Source organism: Lactuca serriola, chromosome 5, assembly GCF_051521515.1.
Source record: "Lactuca serriola cultivar US96UC23 chromosome 5, Lser_US96UC23_V15, whole genome shotgun sequence".
Taxonomy (NCBI): domain Eukaryota; kingdom Viridiplantae; phylum Streptophyta; class Magnoliopsida; order Asterales; family Asteraceae; genus Lactuca; species Lactuca serriola.
The window spans coordinates 145,822,888-145,837,320 of NC_136412.1; the positions used below are offsets into that span (position 1 = coordinate 145,822,888).

Genomic DNA, 14,433 nt, shown 5'->3' on the forward strand with positions numbered 1-14,433 from the left:
TTTACTTAAGATGCCACTAAATTGGCCCAAATCGTGATGCATGGCCCAAATGTTTTTCTCATGACCCTTGTCTTGCATTACTTGTGCCATTTGACCAACTAATTGGCATTAATTTGATTATTAAATCCATCAAATGTATGACTATTATTTTAATTGTTCATTCAAATAGTGAAAGGGATCTTTTTTTTTTTTGCTATTACGAAAATTTTGAACTGTATTTATGTGTGGATTCTAAATTATAATTGTTTTATATTTATCAATCTACAAATTAAAGGAATTTTGGAATGGATCGATTAATCAATATAGCAGCCATTTGATTATTTATTTGCTAGAAGTGTGTTGACAAGAATACACTGTTGGAACAAATAACAGTAACATTAATAATAGTAAAATTATATTACACTACAATAAGTAATTTTGAAGGCTATTATACCCATCTTTATAACTGATTATCTTCATAACTAATTGTACATCCTAAGGCTAAATGGCGTATTGGTGATGGTGCCATGGTCCATCTAGGATTTTACCATTGGTGTTGTCCAAATAATGGTGTTGATGGAATGGAAGAAAATAGAGATAGTTAATAAAAAGGAGAGAGGAAGAATGTGTCCTAAAGCAGGTGTCATCCCTCCGATTTCTTGGCATTTCGTTTGAAGAGGTGGTGTTCTAAACTTTGCCATCAATGCTGCCTAGAATGTCGTACATCCATTTTTGTGTAGCCTAATACTAATCATATTGAATTTTTATTCATCTTACCTCTAACTACTTAACCACATGATTTAAATCAACATGATACAATCAATAATAAGTGCTATATATAGATTCATCCATCTAAAATCAAGTGTAACACCTGTGTTTCGTCTATTTTTCATTTGTGGCTTAAATCATAAAATTGTTGGGCGTACGGTCGTTGAACCCAAACCCTGCGTACACATGGTGTACCATGTGTACGTTGGTCATACGGTCATTGAACCCAAACCCTAATTTTTTAGGGTTAAGACCCTATTTAAACATCCGATGACCCTCAAGGCCTCTTCATAACCAGCCTCCACTCTCCCTTTTCTAGTCATTCGAAACCCTAGCCACCTTGTGAGATCCTTGAGCTCTTAGAGTGTTACTTTGTGTTTTTTATGCATATTGAAGAAGAAGGGGTCTATTGGTGAGGTGTTAGGAAGCTTGGAGCTTGTGGATCCAGACTTGGTTTTTCATCTAGCATCCCTTGGAGGTATAAAGCTTTAAACTTTATGGCTCATTAGTTTAAATATAGATTTGGGTTATGTTTTGGCATGTTTAGTCCCATGGATGTGGATCATGTGAGTATGAGTTACTCTAGAACCTTTGAGCATCATTTCTAAACATTTATGAAATTATTTAGTCATAAAAATCGGATCTTGAAGGTTATAGTCCAAGCATGCATGATTTATTAGTCCTTTAGTGAAGTTATGACCCTAGGGTTTGGTTTTGGGCCCTATTAAGTCATGCAAAAGCTTAAGGTTTCCAACTTTATCAGTTAAGACCTTCCCAAGAGTTAGATCTGTAAACTATTTCGTCCTTAAGCATTAAGAGCTTAATGATGAGTTTTAGGCATAAGGGAGTACGCCAAGCATACCCTCTTGGTACGCCGGGCGTAACGGTTTCAGCCTGAGTTCTCCTCCAGTTGAAGCCCGGTAGGTCGGGTGTAATAGGGTAGTACACATAGTGTACTCATCAAAAGGCCATTTGGGCAATTTTTGGGCCTTGGGTCATTATGGTTTTGGGCCATAGTTAGATGGGTCAAGTAGGGTAAGGGTAAAATGGTCTTTTACCTTTAGCATGATATAATATGATTTGGAACTTTAATTATGGGTATTACCCTAAATAGTAATTAGGGTTGGTTTGACTGTGTTCAGTATGAGGAGTCATTGTAGCAACAGCTCGAGTGTGTGATTTCTGTATCATTGGATTGAGGTGAGTCTCTTCACTGTACTCGTAGGTCGAAGATACCAATATCGGCCCACTGGAATTTGTTTAGAAGATGCTAGTTTCATGTGTGATACTTGCCTGTTTTGTATGTTGGTCAGGGCCCGTTATGCGAGTTAGGGAGAGGCCCGTTATGCTAGATTAAGGTGTCTTAACCAATAACTAAAGGGTATATTCTTGAATTAGAAGTAAAGTCCTTTTTGGGTTTCCCTTAAAATAGTAATCGGATAGATTGACTTTTGGAGGAAGAGACCAATTTATTAATTTATTATATGATTAATAAATTAATTAGAAATTGAAACAAATGATTTATTAACATATTATATGATTAATATATTAATTGGAAATAATAATAGTAATTAATTTGGAATTAATCATAAATTAGTTGGAATTAATTCCGGATTAACTGAATTAATTAAAAGTGCATTGACTTAGGTTGTTATTGTTCACAAGTTGAACAAAGGAAGGCTTCCAGAACCTTTCTAAACAGACGGTTTTGGAGGAGCTTTGATAGGGTTTCTAGAAGCTTCCTAATGATAAAAATACTAGATAATTATCTTGAATTTAAAATATTATAATTTAATTCAAGATTAAGGTTTCTAGGGTTATCCTACATCCAATAAATAGGACTCCTTGGGAGACTTATTTCGTTCACCACCTACACTCTCAAAAGAGCTAAAATTTTGCTCAAGCCTCCTCTCTCCTGAAGTATTCTTGCTACTAGGGTTTTGGATACAAGCCATTAGAGGTATCATTCCTTTGGTGCTAGCTTTTCAAGGTCTTGAAGAAGGATTCTACTTCGATTATTTGCAACAATAATCAAAAGTTATGTAACCCTAGTTTGATATGAATTTCGATATCATAGCCTCTCTCATAAGGTTTCTTAATGTTCATAGTTAGTTGCTATCAACATAGAAAAGATAGATCATTTCTAGGTTGCATGTGAACTTAAGGGTTTAAGTGTTTTTTCCGCCTCATGGAATTCTTTTTATAACCTAGAAAACTCACTAATGGTATCAGATCCTTAGTTTTCTATTTGATCAAAATTAGGTTTTATGGAAATCAAACCCTAAAGGCTTAAATTTCGACTTGGCCAAGGTTTTTGGGAACCCTAGCCACCATGCCGTTATTTTTGAAATTTTATATATATCCCTAGGGTTTTCTAGTTTTCTTAACTATTATATAATACGATTTAAATTTTGAATATTTAAAATTTGATAAAGCCTACCCTTTTTCAAAAATTAGAAGGATAAGAGATTAGGATTAACTTTGAATTATTTAATTAATTAGTTAATTGGTAAATAATTTTTTGATCCATGTGTTTAAATTATTTAATTAATTGTTTGTTTGGTAAATAATATGATTTAAATTTATTTAATTAAGATACAAGACTAAATCATTATTTAGTTTAAAATTAATTATTATTAATTGTTTAATTTGAAAGATTAATTTTAAATCCTAGTATTTTGAAAAGTTTTAAAATACACCTTATACTATATGTGATTAAAATTTTAATATATATATATATATATATATATATATATATATATATATATATATATATATATATATATATATATATATATATATATATATATATATATAAGACAAGTCGGTCAAATCGTTAAAATACACCTTATACCATCATTGGGTGTCAATTCTCACCCACCGCTCCTTTGTATGGTAGAGGTTCGTTAGCCGAACGAATTTGATAGGACAAAAGCTATTAAAAGTATGATGCTATTAAAGTACTAGAACCTTTTGAATGAATCCCAAATTCTGGTTACTTTAGGACAAAAATTTTGAAGTGTATGCTAGTCCATGAAAATGCACGTCACTCTTTATATGTCGTTAGTAGAGTGTGCATGGTTAATTGGTACACTAATTTGGGACTATAAAGTTGAGAGATGGACAAATAAAAAACTATCATTATTCATGGAGCGTTTGTGGTTAACCGACACATTAGAGGTTATCAAGTGGGTTTGCATGGTTATTCACATCTTATTTGTGATCCTCGACATCCCAGTCACAAATTTGAAGAGCATAATATGAGATTAAACATGTAATTGATAAGATTCAATGAGTCTCAAACAATCTAATAGTTTAATGCTAGATTGAAATTGGTAAATTTGTGTTACCTACCTAGATAAACTCATAATTAGATTATAAAATTCCTCTTTTTTATTATGAATTTTGTTTTGGATCCTAGCCTTGAATATTTATTTTGGGTTATAATATTAAGGATTTATATCACTAACTAAAACTATGTATCATTATATAGATATCTGGAAATCGTGATCTCGCTACTACTCAAGCTAGCTCCTCCAACTCTAATTTCTCCATACTCTCGATTTTGTTGAAATAGAAGCTCACTGGTCCCAACTACATGCATTGGATGAGGAATTTGAAGATGGCTCTTCGATAAAAACGACAACAAATTTGTCCTCGAAAATCCTCTAGTGAAACAAATGATTTTATCCTGGCCATTGAATTAGGCAAAGGGAAAGAGAGGAAGGCTCATTCCCAATCCGACAGGAAAGGGAAGGCCCATGTTGGAGGGTCTAGCAGTGAGTCAAGGTCGAAGCCTAACTTTGATGTCCCTGCGAACACTGATCTAAAAGAAGCTACTTGATTTCATTGTGGTGAAAAAGGTGTTGGATTAAGTATCTAAGCCCATAACTATAATTGGTGTGTACTTGATTTGATAGTAGCATGGTCCTTTTGGGTTTCCTAAACTCTTGCAACTTGACAAGATGACTTTTGGAGAGAGAGAGGTTGATAAAAGATTTACTAATGTATTATTGGAATAACATATTAATTAGAAATAATGTTATTTAATTAGTATTTAATCAAAAATTAATTTGTAATTAGTTTTGGGATTAAAGGAACATGGACTGTTTTGCAAATCACTAATAGTTGTGAAACTAGGCTACTGGACTCCTTACATAGGAGTGGACGAAAATTATAGGGAGGCCCTATAAGTTTTCGTCCAAGGCCTCTTCATGTGGAGTCCATGGGTTCCTTAAGCCTTAAGTAGGAAATTAGGGTTTCCTTTAGCAAACCCTAGTAGCCTACAGCTATATAAAGAACCCATCTATTGGAGTTTCGGCCTACACTTGCCTCTAAACCCTAATGGAACCTATTTCTATGTACATTCCATCCTCTCTCCTCTCATCCACTTGCAAAGGGCATTTGTAAGCAATTAGAGGTGTCACATTTGAGGCACTAAGCTTTCAAGAGTCAAGATCTACAAGGTGTTCTAGTTATTATAATACATCAAGTAAGGTAAACTTCTAAACCCTATGAATTTCGATTTTATATATTAGATATTAGTGTTTTGCTTTGGTATTCAACTTGCATGTTCAACTAGTGAAAAACTCAGATCCAAAGAAATTAAGGTTGCATGAACACATAAGTTGTAGTTATGCTCAAAACCCATCAGTGGTATAAGATCCTAGGATGTTTTTCAGTTGAATTTGATGCAATAGTGAATTGTCCAAAGGATAAGGGAGCAGATTCGTCAATATGTTCTTCAAACTCAACGAGTTCATTGCCTGACTTGACGAGTTGACTTGTCAGATGCTTGATTTTTCGATTTTGATATCGTGATTAGATTAGCATTATTACCTTAATTCGTTGTAACTTCTTAAAATTGAATTTTCTAGAAAATATAATGTATATCCTTATCAATATAAATGATTTGGTCAAGTTTTAAGATAAAGACTAAATTAATTTGTTACTTTAATTATTTAAAATTTGATCTAGTAGTTTTGAAAAGTTTTAAGAATACACCCTGTGATTTTATAATTTAAATTTTGATTAAATAGTTTGATTTTGAAATCTTAAATTTTAGAACCCTAGTATGTTAAAAGTTTAAAATACATCCTTATACTCTTATAAAATTAAAAGTTATATATATATATATATATATATATATATATATATATATATATATATATATATATATATATATATATATATATAGGTTATTTTGTTTTTACTAACTATTGTGTGCCAGAATGCACAGATCTGGACCATCGGATGGAATATAATCAAATGTCATGATTTGAGGATCTATGGTAGTAGAATAGGATAGCATGTACCATATAATCACACAAATTTCAGCATAAGGGCATTTTAGTCAATTAACATATATTAAAAAAGGAAATTTTCAGATTTTTAGGGATGATTAATTCCTTTATTTTTTAAAAATCTGAATATTTTAAATTAATTCAAATTTAAAAATCCGATTTTATTCTGTCAGAATGATAGAATGTCAACCATAAACTAGTAAATATATTTTTCGATTTTATTCTGTCAGAATGGCAGAATGTCAAACATAAACTAGTAAATACATTCTGAAAGAATACACAAAATCGATTCTTGAACTAATAATATATCAAAAAATTACATTGTATGATTGTGATTCATTGAATAATAACAAACATTCTGAAAGAATAAACAAGTATAATTCTTAAAAAATAACAACATTCTTAAAAAACGAGTGTGATCATTCTTTAATTCATTCTTCAACCCTTTCCCATCAGGTCTTCAAGCCATTCTTGAAGCCTTTTCTACCAGAAATTCATTGCCAAGTAATTTGTAGTGATACACTTGTAAAACCTGCACATTAAACATACAAATAATTAACTACAATTCTATCAGAATGCAACAGATAATATTCTTACAAAATAAACTATTCTGCAAGAATATTATTTAAGAATTTGCATTATCAAGAATATATCCAACAAACAAAATAAGGAACTAACATCAACCTATTCTGACAAAATAAAGAACTAACATTCTTCGGGTTCCATGTGTTTCTTCTCGATATGTTCAATTTATTTAACTGCAAATTCTGACAGAATAAGGAACTAGCATCAACCTATTGTTATGAGAATGACATCCAACCCAATCTAAATTGAGTTATATAGTTCTGAAAAGAATAAGGAACAAAGTGAAGTAAAAACATTAATGATTTTTAACTATTTTTTCATTGAGACATTTTATCGAACACATGGAGGCCATGACAGAATGTAGTTTCAAGAAATTACCTGTGATTAGATTAAGCATATATAAAATACACACATAATACCAAATTGAACCTATAAAATACTACCGTATACATACTATCAAAAACAAATTTCGGCAATCCACTTATCGTCAAACAAAAACAATTTAATGTTTGTTTGAAATTGAGCCCCACTGAAAACAAATTAAAGCAAATTGACTATTATGTTAATTCAATTTTATTATAATTTATGGTTCTCTTCCTTAACTTACTGAGATAAGTTTGAAACAATAATCGTTTTCGATGATGAAGATAAAATATTACTTTTATTTTTATGCGTTCATTAGTTTTGAGAAAAAAATCAACAAAATCATAAAATTAAATATATATATATATATATATATATATATATATATATATATATATATATATATATATATATATATATATCTTTAATAATTCAATTGAATTTCATGTTGGTCGACAATTAAGAATAGATGATTTTTACCTTAGATCGATTTGATTGTTGAAGGAAAACCAATATTTGAAGATGCGATCTTTAGTTTCTTGGCGCCAAAATCGATGGGGAAAGATAACCATTTGTAGATACACGACCAACAATAAAGGTGGCCGCAAAGAGTGACCACCGAATCTTTAACGAAGCGGAGTAGATGCTACAGTCGAAATAGGGAAAAGACTTGTCGGGTTTCCGGCGGTGGCGGCAAGGAAGCACGAAGATTTGGCGATGGAGATGACGACGGTGGTGGTCGGCAGCCAAGATGATGATGATTGTGGATGATGGATTTTGAAGATGGAAAAGAGGTACATACGATTTGGAGGAAGCCGTCATTAGGGTTTATAAAACTTATTTATTTTGTTTCCTTAATTGTAGAGATTTAATTAAATGATCACATTAATTGCAAGGTGCAAAAAACCCAAAATACCCTTTTTGATTTAATTAATTATTTAATTATTTGCTAATTTGTGATTGGTGCATTTAGGCACACAATAGATGCTAAAAACATTTGAACCTAACTCTATATATATATATATATATATATATATATATATATATATATATATATATATATATATATATATATATATTAAAGAAAAAGGTCAGTCTTACCATTAGTATATCTCATTCACGAAGCCGATCTATAAGGGGTATAAGGAAACTACCTATAATATGGCGGTTGAATGGGTGTCCACTCTCACCCACCGCTTCCTTGATTGATGGAGGGTCATTAGTCGAACCGGTAGGATAGAACATTAATCTCTCATTAATAAGTGTAATGAAGATATAAAGTAACTAAATGTTTTTATAAAATTCCCAGTCTTAGTTACTTTAGGAAAATGTGAATTTGATGCTAATCCATGAAATTGCACATTGCACTTTATAAAAGTCGTTTATGGAGCGTGTATGGTTAATTGGCACACTAATACGGACTAATAAAGGGTGTAAATGGGTAGCTCGTAAATTATCATTGATCAATGGAGCGTGTGTGCTTAACCGGAACATTGCTTGGGTGGTAAATGACATCAAGAGTACCAAGCTAATTTGCAAGGTTATTCGCACCTTGTTTGTGATCTTCGGTATCCCAGTCACAAATAGAAAAGGCATAATTGAGATTAAACATGTCATTGAATAGTTCAATGAATCTCAAAAGATCTAGGAATTTCATTTAAAACCTAATTCATTTAAAAATTTGTTTTCATGGTGGAATTGGTAAATCGTCATTTACCTACCTTCAAATAATTTACAATTGAATTACGGCATCCTTCTTCTAAATTGTGAATTATTGTGTTAGGTCTTTGCCTTAATATTTCATTTTGGGTGTTATATTAAGGATTGCTTATCTAATAAAAAAACTTGTCCTTCTTCTTTTGTAGATGTCAACTTCTAACAACGCTTCTGGTTACTCCAACAACAACTCACCGAACACTCCCGCTCTTGAGCATATGTGCCAAGGCAACATTCGATGGTTCCAACATTAATGATTTGTACCATAACATCTGAATGGCCTTGTGATTTGAGGAAAATGAATACATCCTCGATAAAGAGCTGAATGAGATAGATGAATCACAAACTACTCCTGAAGAAATAGTTAAGTATAAGGCTCACTACAAGGATGCTACCAAAGTATCTTGCATTATGGTGTCCACTATGACTCCTGAGCTACAGTGGTTCTATGAGGACTATTAGCCTTACGAGATATGCAAGGACTTAATGGAGAAGTACCATCAAAGAGCACGTAAAGAAAGGTATAAGATAGTCAGGTCACTTATTACTACCAAGATGAAGGATGGAGAGTCCATCACGACCCACTTGCAGCACATGCAATGCTATGTGAATTGTCTATTGAAGCTTAATGAGAACTTTGATGAAGTTTTGGCTATTAACATAATCTTGCACTCTTTATGTCCTTGATATGATCAGTTCAAGATGAATTATCATTTGAGAAAAAAGGAAATCACATTGAGTAAACTTCAAGGCTTGCTCAGAACTGCAGAAAGTGGATTAAAAAGAAAAGTTGTTGATTCCACTCCTCCTACTACTGTTGTTGCTTATGTCCTAGCTATTGGACAAGGAAAGGGGAAAAAACGGAAAGCTCCCTCTAAGCAAAGCTGGAAGGGAAAGTCTCATGAAGGGTCTTCTGGTGGACCCAAAGGAAAATCCGGTTATGCTCCTTTTTCCTCAGATCCAATAGAAGCAACGTGTTTCTACTGCCAAGACAAAGGGCATTGGAAGAGAATTTTCCCCATGTACCTACAGGACATTAAGGATGACAAGATCAAGCCTACCTCAGCAGGTATTTACACTATTTTTTCTAAAAAGTCATCGCATTCTAATTCTTGGGTCCTTGATACAGGATGTGGTTTTCTCATTTGCTCTGACTTGTAGAGACTAAGAGAAAGTAGGAATGTGGAGTTTGGGAAGATGAACCTGATAATGGGAAATAGGAGATCGTCACCTGTTACCAAGATTAACGTTTATTCCTTAATGCTTAGTAGTGGGTTGTCTTTAGACTTGAATAATTGTCAAATGAAAATCTAAAACTTGTTTATACATACCATGAAAGGAAATAATGTTTCTCGCCATATCGAACGAGTAGCAACAATTATTCAAATCTAATTCTAACCCACTACTAAGCAATAAAGAATAAACTTCAATCTTGGTGATAGACGACACTTTCCTATTCCCCATGATTAAGTTTATATTCCCGTGCTCCACACCCCTACTTCTTTTTATTCCCTGCATATCAGAACAAATGTGAAAACCACAACCTGTATCAAGGACCCGAGAATTAGAATGTGATGAGTTATAAGACATAATAGTGTAAATACCTGCATGGGTGGGTTTTATCTTCCCATCCTTGATGTCTTGCAAGTATTTGGGGCAGCTTCGCTTCCAGTACCCTTTGTCATGACAGTAGAAGCACTCTGATTCCTTTTGGTTGGAAGAAGGAGTAGCAGAACCACCTTTGGTTCCGTTAGAAGAGGATCCATCATGGAACTTTCCCTTGTGGCTCTTAGCAGGAGCCTTCCTCTTTTTCCCTTTCCCATGTCTAATTGTCAGGACTGGGGCAGCAACAGTAGGAGTAGGAACAATAGATTTGCCTTTCAAACTACTTTCAGCAGTTCTCAATAGGACTTGAAGTTTGCTTAGAGTAACCTCCCCCTTGTTCATATGATAAGTCATACAAAGCTGATCATAACAAGGAGGCAAAGAGTATAGAATAATATCAATGGCTAACTCTTCATCGATGTTGACATTTAACTTTAGCAAGCAGTCCACAAATCTTTGCATCTTTTGCAAGTGATCCGTGAAGGACTCTCCATCCTTCATTTTTGCTGTAATCATAGAGGCAATGATTTCATAACTTTCCTGTCGAGCACTTTGATGATATTTTCAATCAAGTTTTGGTGCATCTCGAAAGTGTAGTAGTCCTCATAGGACTTTTGAAGTTCAGTTGTCATAGTGGCCAACATGATACATGACACCTTTGTGGTGTCCTTCTCATGAATCCTGTATTCAACAACTTCTTCAGGAGTAGCAGTTGCTTCATCAATCTCCTTAAGCTCTTTATCAAGGACATATTCCTTGTCCTCGTAACGAGTGACCATCCTAATGTTTCGAATCCAATCATTGAAATTCGAACCATTAAAGATGAACCTCCCACATAAGTTCATGAGGGAAAAATCCAGAAGGGTTTGAGCTAGAAGTGGTGTTGGAAGACATCTGAATAACAAAGACAAAGTTTAGATTAGATAAGAATCCTTAATATAACACCCAAATGAAATATTAAGGCTAGGACCCAACATAATATTTTATAATTCAGAAGAGGGATGCCGTAATCTAATTGCAAAACATTTGAAGGTAGGTAAATGACGATTTACCAATTTCCACCATGAAAAACAAAATTGATTATTAAGAAGTTTGTGACTGGGATACCGAGGATCACAAACAAGATGTGAATAACCATGTGAATATACTTGGTACTCTCAAAGTTATTTATCACCTAATCAATGTGTCGATTAACCACACATGCTCCATTGATCTATGACAAACATCAAGCTACCCTTTTGTCACCATTGTTAATCCAATTTAGGGTGCCGGTTAACCACACACGCTCCACTAACAACTCGGAAAGGGGCAAAGTGAAATTGCATGGAATAACATCATTTTTACATTTTTCTAAAGTAAATAAGATTGGGAATTTTATAAAACATTTAGTTACTTTATAATTATCATTATACTTTTAATGATAATTAATGTCCTATCCTACCCGTTTAGCTAATGACCCTCCACCAGTCAAGGAAGCAATGGGTAAGAGTGGACCCCATTTAATCACCATTTTATAGGCAATTTCCTTATATCCCGCTTATAGACCGGCTTCATGAATGAGGCCTACTAACGGTAAGACTTACTTGTCTTATATATATATATATATATATATATATATATATATATATATATATATATATATATAAGTATTAACTTTTAATATTATTAATAGTACAAGGGTTAAATTTTAAAATTTTAAAATTCTAAGGTTTGGAATTGAATGTTTCAAAAGTGAGACTTTGCAAATTCCAAAACTTGAGGTCAAATTTTATAACTCTTCAAAACTTTTGGTTTCCATAACTTATGAGTTTAATGTTCATGAATGAGACTTTTCATATTTCATAACTTGAGGACAAATTATGAAACTCTCTTCAAGAACCATTTAGATTAAATACAACTAATTAAATTATCATATAATTTATTATTGACCAAGTTGATCTAATCTAACTCACATAGCAAGCTAATTCAAATCAAATAATACAAATAATCAACTTATTATCTTAAAATTTGATAATTTTCCTTTAATTGGATGAGGATAATCACTACCATATCAGAAAAAATGAATTTTATGATGCAAAATAGTGTGTGGTAATGATCCTAATCCAATTTTGGCCAAAAGGCTAGAAAATTTGTAAGCAAAATATCCTACTCGTTGAGTGCATGAACTATATGACAACCCGATATTTCGAATCAATGTAATGACCTAAAAAGTCAAGAATTATAACCTCTTTTGATATAGTGAAATTATTGTCAAAAATAGAATGTTCAAAAGTCATCACTAGATTTAATAAATGATAGATATCGTGTCAAGGGTTTCAGAAATATAAAGAACACTGAAAACCGAGTTATAACGAAGAAGTTATGACCAACCTAAGATTTCACAACAAAAACCGTCAATACGCGCGGTTAAATGTAAAACAAGAAATTTCAATAAAATACTTATTAGCCTTAGGTATCTAAATAAAATTCGTAGATATCATTAAACCATGAACATACATAAAAAGAACGCCCAAATCTGACTTCGTATGAGGAAGTTATGATTTTTCGAAGTTTCGGTATAGCGGTAGACAGCTAAAAACTCGAAATAGATATCGAATGATTTATAGCCGAAACAATCTAAATAAGAATCGAAGATCTCAACAATATTAGTGTAACGGTAAAATGTCTATCGAAAATGGACATCGGATGAAGAAGTTACGGATTTTTAACGGACTTTTCGTGTCCCGGCCTGTTAAAAATAATATAATTAAAATAAAGTCAAAATTAGCCGACGGAGACTAAATGAAAGTTGTAGACTACATTCTCACCTACGCGTAGATATAAAAAAAATGCAAAAAACAGAGCTCGTACGCAAAAGTTATGCAATTTAGAAGTTGGAAAAATCCATTTACGCCCCGCGTACCAGAAGAGGATAGGAGCCTCGTCCCATCGGCCACAGGCTCTCCCATCGGACCTCCCATCTGAAGTGCGTCATGCATGACGTCCAGTACGCCCAGCGTAAAGGATTACGCCCTGCGTACCGAGGGTTTCCAGCCCCTATAGAAGGGCTGCGGGGGTTTCGGGCATAATTGCTCATTTTCTCTCCTTCTCTTGCATTTTACTCCGTTTTGCGTGCATGAAATATCCCGAAGCCCCGGTTTTCATACCCAAGTCCCAAAGGAAGTTTTACGCTCCCGAGAATCCCGAGAAATCCGCTTTCTCCTGTCAAAGTTATGCTCGGTGTTCGTCTCACTTTCATCAATCTATCAGGTGAGTTCATACCCTTATAATTCCGTTTTCAAATGCTTTGTAAATGCTTTTATACACTTTTAAGGGGGGGGGGGGAATACAAGTAAACACACGATTATTCTTGTGTGAATAACATTAATCTTCTGCTATACTTTTTATTATAATCAATCATATGTGATTTATAACTATCATACGAAAATGTTCTTATACAACATATCATGATAACACTTTGTCTTTTTGGAGTGAAACATGTTGCTATATAAATATCAAACACTTTACTTATATTTTGAGTATAAATGTTCGATAATGTTATTACAAATGTTATACCTTACATACAAAGTCGACACTACACTAGGGTTTATCATACAAACAAATCACACATTCAAACTATAATAAGTATAGTTACTAGAGATTCACGAGATTTTATATACTATAAGTACTATATCAAGGAAATACTTTCATATACAAGAATGAATGGACTTTTCATACGTAAATCTATTTAATACTAAGTTTGTGAGACATTCAACTTCACGTACTTTCAAGTACGCAGTTAAAGTTCTGTATTATATACCATAATCTTTTGTAGGGAGAGCGTGATGCTTGTGTATAGATCTAAACGGGATTGACAATCCTGCACCTAAATTGTTAGCTACAGTTAGACCGGCAAGTATGGGGTGACTATCGTCATAACAATTCCAACGCCTGAAGAACGTTGATACAGGCAGTCTGGGTCAATAGCATGGTTATAAAACTCACATGCACTACTAGAAAAACATCCTTTTACGACGCTCATTGCGCATCGTAAAAGGCTCAGACGACGCGCAAATGCGCGTCAAGGAAGGCCCTGTCATAAAGAGAGATAACGCGCTTTTGCGCGTCGTCTATA

At 33.3% G+C, this 14,433-nt stretch overlaps 1 protein-coding gene across 1 annotated transcript; it reads left to right on the forward strand.

The window, feature by feature from the left end:
* The first annotated feature begins 9,416 nt into the window (after positions 1 to 9,416).
* Positions 9,417 to 9,892, forward strand: LOC145049858 (uncharacterized). The gene is made up of 2 exons (XM_078998206.1): positions 9,417 to 9,783; positions 9,876 to 9,892. The coding sequence occupies exons 1-2, from the start codon at positions 9,417 to 9,419 to the stop codon at positions 9,890 to 9,892; spliced, it is 384 nt and encodes a 127-aa protein (XP_078854332.1).
* Positions 9,893 to 14,433: the final 4,541 nt, after the last annotated feature.